General features: G+C 38.0%; 1 protein-coding gene across 15 annotated transcripts in view; it reads left to right on the forward strand.

Moving 5' to 3' along the window:
• The window catches only part of MFSD8 (major facilitator superfamily domain containing 8), a 127,411-nt gene extending 113,940 nt beyond the window's left edge, over positions 1–13,471 (forward strand). For 14 of the 15 annotated variants that reach the window (XM_077861078.1, XM_077861076.1, XM_077861075.1 and 11 more), the window contains one exon: positions 756–4,936. In XM_077861078.1, coding sequence (XP_077717204.1) covers positions 756–962 — 207 coding nt within the window. In that variant the 3' untranslated portion in view covers positions 963–4,936. Of the gene's footprint in view, positions 1–755; positions 4,937–11,699 lie in introns of those variants that run through there. The other variant, XM_077861087.1, reaches the window with a different exon arrangement.
• Positions 13,472–20,010: the final 6,539 nt, after the last annotated feature.

Genomic DNA, 20,010 nt, shown 5'->3' on the forward strand with positions numbered 1-20,010 from the left:
GATGTTCTCATTATAAGATCTTACTCCATATAAGATCTTGTTCTTTTAAGCAACGGATTAGCAGTCCATTCATTAAATATACCATAATTTAGTTACTTAATCTACCATTGATGGACCGTTAAGTTATTTTCAATTTGAGGATATTAAAAGTATTGCTGCACTATACATTCTTGGGTAGATTGTAGGGTTATAGTTTGGGGGGTACAGTAGTTGGAAGAACAACCTTGTGGTATAATGAAAAGTGATATAATGGAGTCAGCCAAACATGCTTGGACAAGTTATTTGAATTTTCTGAGCTTCAGCTTCCACATTTGTTAAATGGGGATAATAGCAATTGTAGAAATTTGTGAATGTTGGAAACAATATATGTAAAGCACCTAGCAGAGTGTTTGGCAGATAGTAAGTACAAAATAAATGTTAGCCATAAGGATAATTAAAAAATTATATTGTAAAAAAAAAAAAATTATATTGTTTCCAGGGCTTCAGGTGACACTGCTTGTCTCTTTATACTACTTTATTTTTCTTAAACTGACTAATCAAGTAAGTTTACTGTTTGTTAGTTGCTGTATTTATAGAGAGGCATTTTATATTTAATTTAAAAGGAAAAAAGATGGAAAAAGTGATTCTTGTGAGTTTATCATAGTTTGGTAATAGTAGTATCATCCTTATTATTATTAATTTTTGTATCATCCTTATTTTTAAACTAACTAAACCTGAATATCAATCTGCTTCTCCCTCTCCCCTCCCTGCCACAGGGTGTGTACATGGGCTGGTTAACAGCTTCTGGAAGTGCAGCACGGATTCTTGGACCTGTGTTCATCAGCCAAGTGTACACTTCCTGGGGCCCACGATGGGCATTCAGCCTTGTGTGTGGAATAGTGATGCTTACCATCATACTCCTGGGTGTGGTTTACAGAAGGCTTGTTGCTTTTTCTGTAAGGCATGGAAGGATTCAAGAGTAACCTGACACAGGATGCCTGGGTGGTTCAGTGGTTGGGCGTCTGCCTTTGGCTCAGGGCATGATCCCGGAGTCCCGGAATCAAGTCCCACATCGGGCTTCCTGCATGGAGCCTGCTTCTCCCTCTACCTTTGTCTCTGCCTCTCTCTCTCTGTGTGTCTCATGAATGAATGAATAAGGTCTTAAAAAAAAAAAAAAAAAGTAACCTAACACTATGATGGAAAGTACTTGTTGTATGGGACTTCCTCTTCCAAGGCTCTGCTAGATCATTATTATGAGTCAGTTTCCAAAAGTCAGGCTGCAAATATTGTATATTTTTAATTACAAAAACATATATTGAATAATACAGACAATTCTGTGTGTAATTGTGAACAGTGACCTAATATAAAAACACTGGTTCACAATTTCCTTATTTCAAAAAGATATTCTATTATCGCGTCTCTTTTGGCGTTGCATGAACTCATGAGTGAATGGACAATGATTTATAAATATGAAGTTGTACTCTTAGACTGCAGAGGTGTCATGAAAATAATGAGAAAATATGCAGTGAAACCATAAGGAGAGTTCTGTATGAATTAACTATAACAAAAGAATTAAATTATAGAAATTACCTAAATAGAAGTACCTATGTTTGAAGATACCTACTTTTTATTTATTAAAAAAAAATGCAGCTTCTATTTTCAGTTTTCCTATGAAATAAAAGTCGTGACTCTTAAATTTTCTATTTACCAGGGCCTGCCATTCTCCCTGACATTCTATAAGTCATTATTTTTAATACTACACCTTTTGTCCTATTTTAGTTCACGATCTCACTAAGTAACCCCTAAGTTAATGGGTAAGCACAAATAATGCTAATATTTGAGCACTAAAGAGGATTAAGAGATCCAGATGAATTACACTACCTTTAATAGGACTAATTACATTTTTCTTTCAAGTACTAATTATTCACTTTCAAAATGTAAGTCAAGTGTGTTACTATTTATTCAAATTATTGACATTTTCAACTCCCTTAAATTCTGGAGAAAAACTATCACTTTAATTATTTACTTTTCCCATCTTTTGGTAGTGACAAGGAAGACATACAGTTTGTTTTCAAACTATGTCTCCGTAGCTATTCAGAACTGTAGAATTTTAAATTTGCATGGGCCATGACAGCCCTAATCTAATCTAGTTAGGCTAATAAATATTTGTGGTAAAATTGCTTTACTGTAACAGCGTACTGAGTTTACTTGAAGTTGGCTAAATCACACTATGTATACATTTCTACCTCTATGTAAGTTGAATACTGATAAGAGGAACTAGTATAGAATTATGTATACTGATGATCAATATTACCAAAAAATACAAAAATATTTCTAAATATTTTTCCAAATGTTTCCTATTCTAAGTTCTGTTTTCAAATCTTAAAGTAAATACGTAAACACTATAATCTGCACTTTATACTATGTTTGCTATACTCTTTCTTTCTTTCTTTTTTCTTTCTTTTTTCTTTTTTTTTTTCTTTTTGGCTTGACCAACAGAAATTTATTTCTCACAGTTCTGGAGGCTAGAAGTCTAAGACCAAGGTTGTCATCAGGGCTGGTTTCTTTTGAGGTCTCCTTGGCTTGTAGATAGATATCTTCTCCCTGTACCTTTTGTTTTTCCAGCTTTATTGAGATATAATTGATATATAACATTGTGTAAGTTTAAGGTATACAATGCATTGATTTGATGAACTTACATATAGCAAAAAGATTACCACCATAGCATTAGCTAATACCTATATCCTATCACAGAATTATCATTTTTTTTTTTTTTTGGTGAGAACATTTAAGATCTACTCTCTTAGCAACTTTAAATTATATAATACACTATTATTAATTGTGATCACCATGTTGTACAGTAAATCCCCAGAACTCACTTATAACAGGAAGTTCTCTGACCAACATCTCCCCATTTCCTCCACCCCCAATCCCTATCAACCATCATCCAACTCTCTGCCTCTAATAGCTCAGCTCGTTTAGATTTCACATATAAGTGATATCATATAGTATATGTCCCTGTCTTTCTGTCTTATTTCACTTAGCATAATGACCTCAAGGTCCATCCATGTTGCCACAAATGGAAGGATCTCCTTTCTCATGGCTGAATAATATTTCACTACATACGCACATCTTCCTTATCTATTCCTCTGTTGATGGACATCTAGGTGGTTTCCATGTTTTGGCTTTGTGAATAATGCTGCAATGAACATGGGAGTGCAGATGTCTCTTTGAAATCCTGCCTCCTCCTTTGGAACAGTGCACAAGGGCCGGCCCCCTTTTCTTCACTTCCTCATCAGTACTTGCTATTTCTTATATTCTTCATATTAGCCATTGTCACTGGTGTTAAGTGACATCTCATTGTGGTTTTCATTTGCATTTCCTTGAGGATTAGTTGATCTGGAACATCCTTTCATGTATCTGATGACCATATGTATGTCCTTTGGAAAAATGTCTTTTCAGATCCTCTGCCCATTTTTTTTAATCTTTTTTTTTTTTTTTTTTTTTTTTTTTTTTTTTTAAGTAAGCTCTACACTCAGTGTGGCACTTGAACTCATGACGCCAAGATCAAGAATCTAATGCTCTATGGACTGAGCCAGCCAGGTGCTCCTCCTCTGCCCATTTTAAAATCAGACTATTTGGTTTTTTGTTATTGAAATTTGCCATACTCATAAATCAAACTTCAGCTCTAATAGAAAGCTTAATCTGACAGAAATCTTGATTAAATTTTAGAGATTGTTTTTACTCATCTTCATCTCCCATAGAAAGACTCTGCTTTGGTTAGACTTATCAGAGCCATAGCCAGGGGTTTCTGGCTATTTGGTCAAGACCTGGGATCTCTCTTCTTTGATGTTCTGCAGCTCTTTCCTCAGTCTTACATTTTTTGGGTCACTTCTAATCCTAAAAAGAAACACCCTTGGTTTAGATAGTGTGTACAATAGAAAATAATGGTGATGATGAAACTAATATTTATAGAATTCTTCCCATATTGCAGGCAATATGTAATACAGAGTTTAGTTTTCACAGCAGTCCTATGAAGCAAAGTTACTGTTATGATTCCCATTTTACAGATAAAAGAACAGGCACAGAGAAATTAAGACATTTGTCTAATAAATATCTGTCTTTAGACTCCACACTCTAAACCACTAAATTTGTTAGAGTGGGGGAAGTAGGCCAGAAAGTTGCAAGAGCAGTTAATTGCTTATTTTAGTGTAAATTACATGTACTGGTGACTCCTGTTAGTAGAAATATTAGGAAAATATAATATGAAGTCCACTAATTGAGGCTGTTATCTTAGCGTAACAGACTGTTTCCATCCAAGAATATGACATAGAGAAGTTGCCCAACTTCCAAAGATTTATAATATCGAATAAAATTCAGCTAAACTATGATTTTACAAAAATGACTAACATCTTTCTTTTTATTAAGAGTGCTTTCTTTTCTGGATTATACCACCACACATCTTGCCGCAGAAGACGACAAGGAAATGACATAGGGTTGAGGAAAAGGCAGGGGGATAAAGTTTCAGGAAAAAATCACTAGTTGAGGTCTTGAGTGGGTCAAGTGGATTATAAATTGGAAAAGATGATAGGTATGAAAAGCTGCTGAAAATAGTTTGTATTTCAGAAAAAATAAGTTTTTGAAAACCAAAACTTAAAGTGATTTTTATATTTGAAGGGATTTATAACTTCAAAAAGCATCTCCATGTTACCTTGCTAAGCTGGCCTACATTTAAACTCTTCAAGTTATCTTGCATAAAGTGAAATCTGTATATAATATTTGTTTGGTCTCTAAAAAGTATACACTGTTTATCTGCATCTGCTCAAATTCTTGAGATTAACTTATTGTGAGAGGATATTTTTCGGTACCTTTTTCGACTACTGCAAATTTATTTGTAATTTAATGTATTTTAACATTGCGAATGTACATTTTCTAATAAAATTATTATGTATATGTACCATAAGCCTTAAAAGTATTTACTCATACTTTCAATACATATTCAAGAGATACCTACTATGTACCAATCACCATGTCAAAATCACAGAGCACCTCCCCTCATGGGACTTACATATTGACAGGAACATTAGACATTAATTAGTGAAGTGGTTGCACAAATGATTATGTTTAAGGGAAGGGCGACGAGAGAGATGTATAGGAAACTATGGGGATGATTAACAGAGGGTCTGAGCTGAACAGGAATGTCAGGGACTGTTTTGCTGAGGATATAATGGTTAACTGAGGCCTGGTGGAGAGAAAGGTTTGGACTGGTGCATTTCAGGCCAAAGGCATGGCAGGTGCAAAGCCCTGGAGGTGGTAAGATATTGGGGCTTTCATGGAACCACAAATAGATCTAAGGTGGTTAGAGTACAGTGACTGAGAAAAAGTCTTATTAGTTGAGGATATAGAGGGGCAATTCAAGGTCTTGTAGACCTCGGGCGGTAGGTCTCCAGTGGTAAGAGGTATTCTAACTTTACGGATGGTTGGAGTTAGGAGTCTAAAGAATGTCTTCAAGACTCTTTTTTCTTTAGTTCTACATGCTTGACTTTATTTTCGGGTACTTTCCATTCTGTGGCAGGTTGGGCACTGTCAGCTCCAATCTTGCAACATCTTTGTAAGTCACAATTCCAGAGAAAATTAGCTCAGGCAGAAATATCAGAAGAGGCTCCAACTAGCCAACTTTAGCATATATACCTATCCCTGAACTGCCCAGATGGGCAGGGAATGGAATCCTCTACTAACCCAGGCCTGGATCCTGCGTCCATTCTGGGAATGCAATTTGTATGTGGAAGAGACAGGAGGGGAAGAACCTGGTCAGGCTTGTCTTAATTACATGGACTAAAAAGATTTAAAACTGAATGGAGGAGTTTCCATCAAAGGAAGGTCTGTTGAGCTGACAAACAGATGTTTATTACTATACCGTCACCTCCTGTTTTCTCATCATTGCAATCGTAGAAAATATTACATGCACCACTGTGGAAAATAGATGAAGTTGCTTGTCCCCAGCTTCTTCAGACAACATAGGCTCCACCAATCAACTCAGCTCTGAATTGGTCAATTTTCCATTTAGGAGTATAACGCATTTGTGACATACCAATGTCAGGAAGCATGATACCATATTAGGTATTTTGGATTTAAGAGAAATGGGAAGACATTTAAGGTAATGTGGTCTCTAAAAAAGAAACTTGTGCTCGTAGAAATGTCTGATTCCAGGTGCGGGTTAAAATGAAGTTAAGACATCTTGTGCCAGAAAGCAAGAGTGTTCTCAAAGACTACACAAGTCTTGCCAAAAGGACACAGGAGTCAAATAAAGAGACTACTACTGGCCCAAAATAGGGCAGTTAAAGGATTGAAAAGAGTATCTGTAGCTGATTTAAACACAACAAATATGTGAAAATCTATGAGTTAAAAATGATATTAAAAATAAGAAATGGGCTCCTGGTATCTCAGTTGAGTGACCAACTCTTGGTTTCACTCAGGTCATGATTTCAGGGTCATGAGATTGAGCCCTCCATTGGGCTCTGAGCTCAACAGGGAGTCTGCTTGAGGTCTCTCCCTGTGCCCTTCCCCAACGCTTGCTCTCTTTCTCTCTAAAATAAATAGGAGTGCCTGGGTGGCTGAGTCAGTTAAGCATCTGCCTTCAGCTCAGGACATGATCTCTGGGTCCTGGGATCGAGCCTGACTCCTTACTCAGCGGGGAGTCTGCTTCTCCCTCTCCCTCTGCTCATGCTTTCTCCCCCCACCCCTTTCTCTCTGTCAAGTAAATAAATAAAATCTTTAAAAAAAAAAAAAAAAAGCCCTATTAGTCACCTGTGGTTCACTAGGTTGCTAGGGCTTTAAATCTTTATTCTGAAAACCAGAAAATAAAGACTCAAGCATTTATTCTGCTTTTCACATATCTAAACTTGCTGAGGGAAAGTTATTTCCCATAGAAAAATCCAAGTTAGGAGCACCTGGATGGCTCAGTTGGTTGAGCATCCAACTCCTGATTTTGGCTCAGGTCATGATCTTAGGGTTGTGAGATCAAGCCCCATGACAGGCTCAGCATGGAATCTGAGGATTCTCTCTCCTTCTCCCTTTGCCCCTCTCACTATTCACCACACTCTCTAAGAAATAAATCTGTTGGTTTTTTTTTTTAGTTAAATCCTGTGTGTTTTATTTAAGGCCTGGATCTGTATTTTCTAGGAGCTCACAGTCTAGTGGGAAGATACATACATGTGCAATTTTAATAATATTGGAAGCACCACAGAGAAAGTATGCACAGTTCTGTAACAGGAGCCTAAGGGAGCCAGGGTCTCATTCCACCTAGAGGTGTCAGGTAGGGTTTCTGTGAAGGGAGGAAGGGTAAAAAGTCTGAGAGGCTTGATTCTACTACCTCTCCTGAATCATGTGACCCAGCTCAACCTCCTACCTCTGGTGACTTTTGCCTCATAAGAAATAAATCTTAAAAAGAAAGAATCCAAGCTAATATATACAAAGTGAATAATATAAGGATCTCCATTTAGCAACTTCTAGTGAAGTAATAGGGGTAACAATCATCAATGAAGGCTAAAACAACTAGGGGAGGGGGTCCCTGGGTGGCTCAGCGGTTCAGCACCTGCCTTTGGCCCAGGGTGTGATCCTGGAGTCCCAGATTCGAGTCCCGGGATCGAGTCCCACATCGGACTCCCTGCATGGAGCCTACTTCTCCCTCTGCCTGTGTCTCTGCCTCTCTCTCTATCACGAATAAATAAAATCTTTAAAAAAAATGAAAATAAAACTAGGTGAGCCTTAATAAAGAACTTTCTGAAGGACTAATGGGCTGACAACACCCGAACCCACTGATTATTCTTAACATCATTGAAACTGGGTAAATTTTATCTCATGATTTGATGATTTTTCTATGAGGAAATACATAGCACCACCAGAATATAGTCAAGCCTATAGGTATAAGCTACCAGTTTATAGGAAATTCAGAGAATCTGCAAATTAAATACTACCTCCGGGTAGTACACCTAAACCCAGAAGGCAATATATTTTGTAGATCCAGTTTCTTTATTAAAAACAACAACAACAACAAAACAGGATGCCTGGGTGGCTCAGTGGTTGAATGTCTGCTTTTGGCTCAGGTTGTGATCCTGGGGTCCTGGGATCGAGTTCCGCATCAGGCTTCCTGCAGGGAGCCTGCTTCTCCCTTTGCCTATGTCTCTGCTTCTCTCTCTTGTGTCTCACATGAATAAACAAATAAACAAAATATTTTTAAAAAAATAAGTAAAGAGATCAAAGAGATGAGAAGAAACTTAAAGATCTTTTTTTGGATCCTGTTTCAAATAAAACAAATGTAAAAGGATCCATTTGAGACATTTGGAGAAATTTGAAACCAAACTCAATATTAGATGATATTAAGGAATTATTGCTAATTCTGAGATGTGAGGTAGTATAATGGTTATGCCTCAAAGAGGCTCTTATCTGTTAAAGATAGATACTGCAGATAGAAGTTAAATGATGTCTGGGATTTGTTTTAAAATACTCTAATGGGGAAAGAGCATCAGAATAGATGAAACAAGATTGGCAAAATATTTGTTGAAGTTGGGTGAAAGATACATGGAGGTTCCTTATACACTTACATGTGTACTAATGCATATTTAAATTTCCACAATTAATTTAAACTTAATAAAAATCAGCTTTGTATTTTAGAATGATTTGGCTGAACTGTGAAGTATGTGCTGGAATGGGATGTAGAGGACATTTATCCTGTTTGTGGCCACTCTTCATTTCCTGACAACTCTTATACATTTGGAGAATTTCTCACACTGAGCCTCTCACATAGAACCCCAGACTCTCATCTACCCTTGCAGCTAAGGCATGAGCATGTGTTTCTGACTCCTGTGAGATGTCATAAGGAATTGGGCAAAAAGAGGAAGTGGGCAACATGAGAAAAATGGACTTTGGTGATGGAGCAAAGTCAGCTGTCAAATTTTGGAGACAGCACTGGCAGAGCTTCTGGAACCTAGTTCCTTAGCTTTGTCAGCATGGCTGTGGGATCTGTGCCAAGCAGGTGTGGCAGGTGTCTTTTCTGGGGCAGCTCCTACATTCAGAGATTCAGGCATTGGTCCTAACTGCAAAGCTTGAATCTCTGTCCATTCTAGAGGTTCTATGTACAAATAACCTTTAATAAGCATATTCTCTGCTTGACCTAACTAGATTAGATTCAAATGTTTGCACCTAAAAACTCTGATACAGGAGGCAATAGCAGATGTTTGGAGACAAGCAGTGGTTTAAATGAGTAATGCTGGCGACTCAGACTAGGGACGTGGCAGTGGAACTGGGATTTGAAAGCACAGCATATAAAATATATTTTAGAAGTAGAGGTGACAGGATTAGTTGATTAATAAGGCAAAAGAAGGTGTTAAGAATGACTTCTAGGATTCTGATGCGAACAGCTGGAAATACAAGTGCCATTTAACAGGATAAATACTGAGGAGGAAACAAGAAAATAGTACAGTTGAATTAAATGATATTCTTACAGACAAGAGAAGCATGCAAGATATAGGCCCATAAAACACAGTAAAACTGAATATCATAAAATGAGCAGAAAGAAATTATGAAATAATGGAAACTTGAAAACAAAGACATAAATCATAATTAGAAATGAGGCAATTCTTTAGTGAAATTGAGAAATAAGAGAATAGGAAGATATGAAAATGTTTCTTATTCAGGAAAGCATAAGAAATTTAAAAAATGATCTCAACATGAAGGCCAAATTAGAAAAAACACAAGAATAAAGAAGATGCTATAGATAATTTCATAAGGGAAATAAAAGAAAAATGAAAATTAAAATAACAGAAATAGGGATGCCTGGGTGGCTCAGTGGTTGAGCTTCTGCCTTCAGCTCAGGGTGTGATCCCAGGGTCCTGGGATCGAGTCTTGCATGGGGCTCCCTGCATGGAGCCTGCTTCTCCCTTGCCTCTCTCTCTGTGTCTATCTCTCATGAATAAATACATAAAATCTTTAAAAAAAAATTTTTTTAAATAAAAAAATAACAGAAATAGAGATAAAAATGATTCTGGGGGCAGCCCTGGTGGCTCAGTGGTTTAGTGCAGCCTTCAGTCCAGGGTGTGATCCTGGAGATCCAGGATCGAGTCCCATATTGGGCTCCCTGCGTGGAGCCTGCTTCTCCCTCCCTCTGCCTGTATCTCTGACTCTCTCTCTCTCTCTCTCTCTCTCTGTCTCTCATGAATAAATAAATAAAATCTTTAAAAAAGTGATTCTGGAGCAAGTAATGGGTATAAAAACTAAGCACAGATGACATATATAGAAGTCTAAAGAAAACCAAAGCAATGGAACAGAACAAATTCTACAAACTATAAGAAAAATTTGCTAAAATAAAACTCAAACATACATATGAAAATGGCATACCAAGTACCTGAGAAATTGACTCAGAATGGTCTACTGTCAAATATTCCATTAAAAATATTGGATTGTTTTGCTTAGCATAATACCCTCTAGGTCCATCCACATTGTTGTAAATGCCAAGATTTCATTCTTTTTGATAGCTCTGTTGTAAATACATACCACTTCTTTATCCATTCATCTGTCGGACATCTGGGCTCTTTCCATAGTTTGGCTATTGTGGACATTGCTACTATAAACATTGAGATGCAGGTGCCCTTCAGATCACTACATTTGTATCTTTGGGGTAAATCCTCAGTAGTGCAATTGCTGGGTCATAGGGTAGCTCTATTTTCAACTTATTGAGGAATCTCCAGACTTTTCCAGAGTGGCTGCACCAGTTTATATTCCCACCAGCAATGTAAGAGGGTTGCCTTTTCTCTGCATCCTTGCCAACATTTGTCATTTCCTGTGTTGTTCACTTTAGCCATTCTGACTGGTGTGAGGTGGTATCTCATTGTGATTTTGATTTGTATTTCCCTGATGCTGAGTGATGTTGAGCATTTTTTCATGTTTGTTGGCCATTTGAATGCCTTCTTTGGAGAAATGTCTGTTCATGTCTTCTGCCCATTTCGTGTCTGGATTATTTTGTTCTTTAGGTATTGAGTTTGAAGTTCTTTATTGATTTTGGATACTAGCCCTTTATCTGATAAAACATTTACAAATATCTTCTTCCATTCTGTAGGTTATCTTTGATTTTGTCAACTGTTTCCTTTGCTGTGCAAAAGCTTTTTAAATGGTTGCTGGAGGGGATGGGGATGGGGGATGACATAACTAGGTGATGGGCATTAAGGAGGGTATGTGATGTAATGGGTATTGGGTGTCATATACAACTGATGAATCACTGAACACTACCTCTGAAACTAATAGTACATTATATGTTAGTCAATTTTATTTTATTTTATTTTTTAAGATTTTATTTATTTATTCATAGAGACAGAGAGAGAGGCAGAGACACAGGCAGAAGGAGAAGCAGGCACCATACAGAGAGCCCGACGTGGGACTTGATCCCGGGTCTTCAGGATCACGCCCCGGGCTGCAGGCGGCACTAAACCGCTGCACCACCAGGGCTGCCCTGTTAGTCAAATTTAAATAAAATAAGATAAATTTTAAAAAGTACTGGATTAAAAAAAAGTGGGTACAAGTCAAAATGGCTAAGTCACGTAGAAAGAAAGGAAATCAGATTGCAATCAGACTTTGTGATGATACTTTATGCCAGAAGTCAGTGGATTAACACATTTAAGATACTTAAAGAAAGGCAGTGTGATTCATCTATTTTTTTTTTTTTTTAGTCAAGCTGACCTTCAAGTATAACGTCCATAAACTATCACGAAGAACCCAAGGAATATTGTTTTCATGAGCTGTGAACAAATTTCAAACAACCGAGATGACAAGAGACAATTCAGCGTAAGGAATGGTGATGAGCATTTTATATATTATCTCTAGAACTAAAACTAAATGATGGAAATAAAGGTGACAGAATTATACATAATGGTTATAGGTTCTGATGATGTAGGTATAGTAAAATTATCCAGAAACTGTGGATGAATGGAGTAGAATAAGCTTGCTGTTAGCTGTATTGTTATTTATTGGAAATGGAAGGATATTACTTTATTTTTTAAATTTTATTTATTTATTCAGAGAGAGAGAGAGAGAGGCAGAGACACAGCCAAAGGGACAAGCAGGCTCCATGCAGAAAGCCCAATGTGGGACTCGATCCAGGGTCTCCAGGATCACGCCTTGGGCTGCAGGCGGTGCTAAACCGCTGTGCCACCAGGGTTGCCCAGGATATTACTTTAAATGTTAGAGGGAGAGAAGAGAGAAGAACTTGTGAGATAATTTTAATATTGCTTGTGTTAGAGAACTAATATAGGCAGTATGTAAAATTAAGGAAATCAAGGATATTATGGAAAGGTAGTAGAGGTACCAGTAAAAATAGAGGTAACCAGTAGAATAGTTCCCTAAATACCAGACATACAACAATGGAAGAGCTTATAAAAGAAACCACAAAATGAAAAATTACACACATATATAGAAGACATATAAAAATAGATATAAAACAACAGCAAACAAATCAATCATATCAATAAGTGAAAATAGGATGAACTCATCTTTTACAAGAAAAAAAGATTTTCATCTTTTTGCTGACAAATCCAACACTAAGATGTGTACAAGAGACATTCCTCAAACAAGCACAGAAAGATTAAAAGTAAAATGTAGGGCAACCCCGGGTGGCTCAGCAGTTTAGCACCGGCTTCAGCCCAGGGCATGATCCTGGAGACCCGGGATCGAGTCCCATGTTGGGCTCCCTGCATGAAGCCTGCTTCTCCCTCTGCCTGTGTCTCTGATTGTCTCTCTCTCTCTGTGTCTCTCATGAATAAATAAATAAAATCTTTAAAAAAAGTAAAATGCTAAGTATAGATATTCTAGACCAAAGACATTAGAAGAAAGCAGAGATCAACATCTTGATCTCACAAGGTGGAAATTCAAGCAAAAAGTATCAAAAGGCAACAAAGGATACCTTATTATGCTTAGTGTTACAATCACAAAAATGTTATTAATATTTGTGTAATTAATAAGACATTAATACCTATTATTATAAAGCAGAAACTATAAGAAATGCTGTTTCACCACAATAAAAATTAATTTAAAGAATACCTATGAGTTCACAAATATACCAAAAACAAAAACCTTATTAGTTACTTTTGGTTGTTTCTAGAGCACAAACTCTTTTTATTCTGAAAACTAGAAAATAAAGGAAAAAAATAAGCATTAAGCCAGACTTTTCTGTATCTTCTTTATTCCTGGTTAACCTGATAATAACATAAAATTCAGAAAGAATGATAGAATTAGAAATGTCATCACTTTGTAAAACCTAATGAAATCATGAATCTAGGTAATGATCATTATTAAGAGTGGAAAAGTCATAGGGAACTATAATGCACAGGTCCTGAATCCACTAATCAATTTTATTTATTTATTTTTTAAAGATTTATTTATTTATTCATGATAGACATAGAGAGAGAGAAAGAGGCAGAGACACAGGAGGAGGGAGAAGCAGGCTCCATGCACCGGAAGCCCGACGTGGGATTCGATCCCGGGTCTCCAGGATCGCGCCCTGGGCCAAAGGCAGGCGCCAAACCGCTGCACCACCCAGGGATCCCCGTCACTAATCAATTTTAGTATCACAAAAAAGAGGCAACAAGTTATTATACATTCCCAGTAGTAAAAACAGTACCAGTTAAGAACTATTCTTGTCCTCCCCCCTTTTCCTCTAACACCCACCCCAACCAAACCTAAATCTAATCCTGTTTCTAGATCTTTTGGAAAATTCAGAAGATCCATAGTAAATGATACCATTGGGATGCAATCTATTGATTCTAGAAGTTGAGAAATGCTAAAGAACAAATTACTGTTTCACTAACAAATAAATGGCAGAAAATATGGTAAAATAGGAGTAAATAAAAGATTAAAATATGGGGCACCTGGGTGGCTCAGTTGATTAAGTGTCTACCTTCAGCTCAGGTCATGATCCCACGTTCCTGGGATCCTGGGATGGAGCCTCCCTCCTCAGTGGGGAGCCTGCTTCTCCCTCTCTCTCTGCTGCTTGTGCAAGCACTCTCTGTCACTCTGTCAAATAAACAAAATCTTTAAAAAAATAAAAGATTAAAATAAAAGATTAAAATGCTAAGTGAAGTAAGTCAGAGAAAGACAAATACTGTATGAGCTAACTTATATGTGGAATCGAAAAAACTGAACTCAGAAATAGAACAAATTGATGATTACCAGAGGCAGGGGATGAGGGGCCCTGGGGGTTGGGGTGGGGAAGGAGGATGGGGGCTATGGGTGAAGGTGGTTAAAGAGTAAAAACTTCCAGTTACAAGAAAAATAAATCCTGGGGATGTAATGTTTCAGCATGATATCTATACACAACTTTCAAATATACAACAATACTGTATATGTGGAAGTCGCTAAGACAGTAGATATTAACAGTTCTCATCACAAATGGCTGCCCTTGTGGCAAGCATAGCATAATGTGTAGAGAGTAGTTGAATCACCACCGCTCTACACCTGAAACAAATGTAACATTGGTATCAAGTATATCCAAAAAAATGTTTTTAAATAAATACACACCACAAAGTTCTCAAAGACAAAAATTTTAACTTTGTGATGTTATTACTGTTAACTAAACTTGGGATAATCATTTTTGTGTATGACCTTTATCTACCTTTCTTGTGGATAAAGAAATACTAGGGGGTGGGGAGTTAAAGATGGCAGAGGATCCTTGAATTTGCCTCCTCCTTGGAACATAGCTGGATCAATATTTAACTATTTCAAGCAACTAGGAATAAGATCTGAGTGTTAAGGAAACAATCTGCATCGTTGGAGGGAAAGAACCTGGCAGAAGCAAGGTGTGGAGCCTGAACTGGCAGAGAGGAAAGTGGTGCAGCTGCAAAGGGGAGGAGGCCTTTTCGTGGAGCAAGGTCAAGGAGAAGAAGAAAGTGGGAGAGAGCACAGCATGTTGGAATTGCATTATAAGCCATGGCGCGATCACCTGGGCCACATTTGGAAGAGGGTATTTTGCTTCTCGAAGACAGAAGGCCAGGTGGGAGCCATTGAGTGGCACTCAACAGCAGGGTCAGCAGTGTGTGCGGAGGCCAGAAAACCTCTTCACCACCCTTTGCTGGAGCCACATTGGCTTAAACCTCTGTGTGTGCAGAGTAGCTGCTTTTCTGCAGCAGATCTGAGCAGAGCAGACAGGAGCAGACTGCAGATAACCTGGTCACCAATTTTCGTTATCTGCCACAATAGATTTAAGCTCTAAATCTTCTGGGATTTAGAAGCGCTCTGGGCTCTTCTGGGACAGATGGGAGTAGGGGACTGAGATGCGAACAAATGGCTGATAAACTGAGCGTTAAACTCTAGCCTCTGCGTGTGCACTGTGCCACTGCTTTTTGGGAACGGGATGGTGCTGGGCATGCCCTGAGCCTCTCCTCCTGGGGACAGAAGTGGGCTGCATCTTACCAGGCTTCTAAAACTTGGGAGTTTTGAGTCTCAGTCACTGGCCAGAGATAAAATACAGAAGATCCGTGGCTCCAGGCACGCCAATGGCCTGGGCGCAGACCCGTTAAAGGCAGGGAAGTGATGAGAGCCTGGTACACAGATTGTTTGCTTTTCCTTTTGGAAAAGGAGTTCCCCTCCCCGGGGACAAGAGTGTGGGGTGATGCCAAATTATCTCCTCACCTCTAACTCCCCCACCGCCTCCCAGCACAGTCTGACTTCAGAGAGAAACACAGCGCCTCCAGTGGACACTGAAGTCCCCTACACTAAACCTCACCACCCTGCACGTGGCAGGGGCATCTTTACAAGGGCAAGTCGGCTTGTGAGGCAGCCTAGCAGAAAGGCCTTGTGAGGCCTTTCTCAGAAGACCAACATAAGGCCCTCGCATCTACTAAGTCTACTGATAAAGAATGCTCCAATACTCAGCTTCTGGTAGAAATAGGACCAGACTTGCTTTTTTTTAATTTTAGTTTTTTTTGAAAAAAGATTTTATTTATTTATTCATGAGAGACACAGAGAGGCAGAGACAAGGCAGAGGGAGAAGCAGGCTCCCCACAGGGAGTCCAATGTGGGACTTGATCCTGGGACTCCAGGATCATGCCCTGAGCCATAGGCAAATGCTCCACTCAGCCACCCCGGTGTCCCTAATTTTACTCTTAAGTATTTAAATTTTTAATCTTTCCATTTCTTATTTTCTGTTCATTATATTATATTATATTATATATATATTCTTTTTCTCTTTTTTTGTATCAGGTTTATAATTTTTTATTCATTTGCTGGTTTGTTTCCTTCTCTTATTTTTCACATCAGGCTTTTTTTTTTCCCTATTTACTTCTTTCTGTACTTTTTCCCCTTTTTCTTTCTTATATTTTATTTTATTTTTAAATCTTTATTTACTTATGCATGAGACACAGAGAGAGAGAGAGAGAGAGAGAGGCAGAGACACAGGCAGAGGGAGAAGCAGGCTCCATGCAGGGAGCCTGACATGGGACTCGATCCCAGGTCTCCAGGATCACACCCTGGGCTGAAGGCGGCACTAAACCACTGAGCCACCTGGGCTGCCCCTCTTTCTTATATTTTAAAACAAGGCTTATAGTTTCTGTCTGCTTAGATTTTTGTTCCTTCTTCTTTTCTCTTGTCCTGGATCAGGTTTCTCTTTTTTTTGTTTTCTTCTTTTTTATTTTATAGGCTTATCCTGACAAACAAATCAAAGCATACCAACTTAAAGGTCCAAACACTCTCCACTACAAGCAAGGAGGAACTTCATAGAGGAAGGACCAGTGGGAAAGAGCAGCCAAAACACAACAGCAGGACGTACACAGCGTATACTAGAAACAGTTCCTGAAGTTTTTGTTATTATTTTGTTGTTATTTTTCTTTTTCTTTCATCCTTTCTTTTCTGGACAAAATGATGAGTTGGAGAAGTTCACCCAAAAGAAAGAAGAGGAGGTAGTACTCACTGCCAGGGATTTCATCAATATGAAAATAAGTGAGATGCCTGAACTAGAATTTAAAACAACAATTATAAAGATCCTAGCTGAAAAAAAAAAAAAAAGATACAAGCTGGGCTTTAAAAAAGCATAGAAGATACTAGAGGATCCCTTACTGTAGAGATAAAAGAACTAAAATCTATTCAAGCCAAAATTAAAAATGTTATTACCAAGATGGAGTCCCCAATGGAGCCTTTAAAAACGAGGATGAATGAGGCAGACAAGCGAGACAGTCATATAGAAGATAGAATGATGGAAAATAAGCAAGCTGAAAAGAAGAAAGAAAACTACTGGAGCATGAAGGGTGACTTAGAGAACTCTATTTCATAAAATGAAATAATATCTGGATGATAGGGATCCCAGAGATGAATGGGAGAAAGGGACAGGCTTATTTGAACAAATTATAGCTGAGAACTCCCCAAATCTGGGGAAGGAAAACAGGCATTCAAGTCTAGGAGACACAGAGAACCCCCCTCAAAATCAGTAAAAATAAGTTAACATCTCAACATATAATAGTGAAGCTTGCAAATTTCAAAGATAGCGAAAATTCTGGAAAGCAGCCTGGGACAGGGGGCCCTTAACTTACAAGGGTAGACATCTAAGGCTGGCAGCAGACCTGTCTAGAGACCTAGCAGGCCAGAAAGGACTGGCATGATATATTCAGCATGCTTAATGGGAAGATAATGAAGCCAAGAATACCTTATCCAGCAAGCTGTCATTCAGAATAGGAGAGATAAAGAGTTTCCAGGGACAAACAAAAACCAAAGGAATTTATGAATCCTAAACCGGCCTTGCAAGAAATATTAAGGAGACCCTTTGAGTGGGAAACAGAAACTAAAAGTGACAAAGACTAGAAAGGGACAGGAACTTTACAGGTAATATGATGGCACTAAATTCGTATCTTTCAATAGTTACTCTGAATGTAAATGGACAAAATGCCCCAATCAAAAGACACAGGGTATCAAAATGGATAAAAAAAAATAAGACTCATCTATATGTTGCCTTTAAGAGACTCCTTTTAGATCTAAAGACACCTCCAGTTTTAAAGTGAGGGGGTAGAGGACCATTTATCATGCCAACGGCCATCAAAAGAAAGCTGGAGCAGCCATCCTTATATCAGACAAACTACCTTTTAAACCAAAGGCTGTGATAAGAGATGATGAAGGACACTACAGCATAATAAAAGGGTTTATCTATCCAACAAGAAGTTCTAACAATTGCAAATATTTATACCTCTAATGTGAGAGCAGCCAAATATGTAAACCAATTAATAACAGAATTAAAAAACTCATTGACAATAGTAGGGGACTTTAATACCACACTCACAACAGGGGACAAATCTTTAAGCTGAAGATCAACAAGGAAAGAAGGGCTTTGAATGACACACTGGACTAGAGGGACTTCACAGATAGATTCAGAACATTTCATCCTAAAGCAGCAGAATACATATGCTTCTTGAGTGCACATGGAACATTCTGCAAAATAGATCACACACTGGGTGGGTCACAAATCAGGTCTCAATGAATACAAAGAGATTGATATTATATGATGCAGATTTTCAGAACACAATGGTTTAAAACTTGATGTCAACCATGAAAAATATTTTGGAAGAAACACAAATACACAGAGGTTAAGGAGCATTCTACTAGAGTAAGTGGGTCAAACAAAAAAAATTAAGGGAGACACAAAGAAATGGAAAAACATTCCATGCTCATGCACTGGAAGAACAAATTTTGTTAAAATGTCTATCTTACCCAAAGCAATCTGCAATGCAATCTCTATCAAAATATCATCAGCATTTTTCACAGAGCTAGAACAAACAATCCCAAAATCTGTACAGAACCACAAAAGACCCCAAATAGTCAAAGTAATGTTGAGAAAGAAAAACTGGAGGTATCAGAATTCTGGACTTCAAGCTGTATTACAAAGCTGTAGTGATCAAGACAATAGGGTCCTGGTACAAAAATACACACAGATCAATGGAAGAGAATGGAGAACCCAGAAATGGACCCTTAACTCTATGGTCAACTAATCTTTACAAATCAGGAAACAATATTCAGTGGAAAAAAGATGGTGTTGGGAAAACTGGACAACAACATGCAGAAGAATGAAACTGAATCACTATCTTACACCATAAATAAACTCAAAGTGATTGAAAAAATCCATCAGAATGCTAGAGAAGAGCAGGCAGCAACCTCTTTGACCTCAGCTGCAGCAACTTCTTGACAGACATATCTCCAAAGGCAAGAGAAACAAAAACAAAAACAGGACTACTGGGACTTCAAGATAAAAAGATCTTACATAGCAAAAGTCAACAAAACTAAAAGGCAACCTATGGAATGTCAGAAGACAATTGCAAATGCTTTATCAGATAAAGGTTTAGTATCAAAAATCAGTAAAGAACTTATCAAATGCAATACCCAAAAAACTTAGTCAAGAAATGGGCAGAAGACATGAACAGCCATTTCTCCAAAGAAGGCATGCAAATGGTCAACAAACCACATGAAAAAATGCCCAACATCACTTGGCATCAGGGAAATAGAGATAAAAACTACGATGAGATAGCACATCACACAGTCAGAATGGTTAAAATGAACAAGTCAGGAAGCAACAGATGTCAGTGAGGATGCAGAGAAAGGACAACCTTCTTACACTGCTGGTGGGAATATAACCTGGTGCAGCCACTCTGGAAAACAGTATGGAGGTTCCTCAAAAAGTTGAAAGTAGTGACCCAGCAATTGCACTACTAGGCACTTATTTAAAAATTATAAACATAGTGATTCAAAGAGGCACCTGCACCAGTGTTTATAGCAGCAATGTCCACAATAGCCAAACTATGGAAAGAGCCCAGATGTCCATCATCCATCATCCACAGATGAATGGATGAAGATGAGGTACATATTTACAATGGAATATTAGCCATCAAAAAGAATGAAATCTTGCCATTTACAATGACATCAATGGAAATAGTATTACGCTCAGTAAAATAAGTCAGTCAGAGAAAGACAAATACCATATGATTTCAGTCATATGTAGAATTTAAGAAACAAAAC

This window comes from Canis aureus, chromosome 20 (assembly GCF_053574225.1).
Source record: "Canis aureus isolate CA01 chromosome 20, VMU_Caureus_v.1.0, whole genome shotgun sequence".
In the NCBI taxonomy this organism is placed as follows: Eukaryota; Metazoa; Chordata; class Mammalia; order Carnivora; family Canidae; genus Canis; species Canis aureus.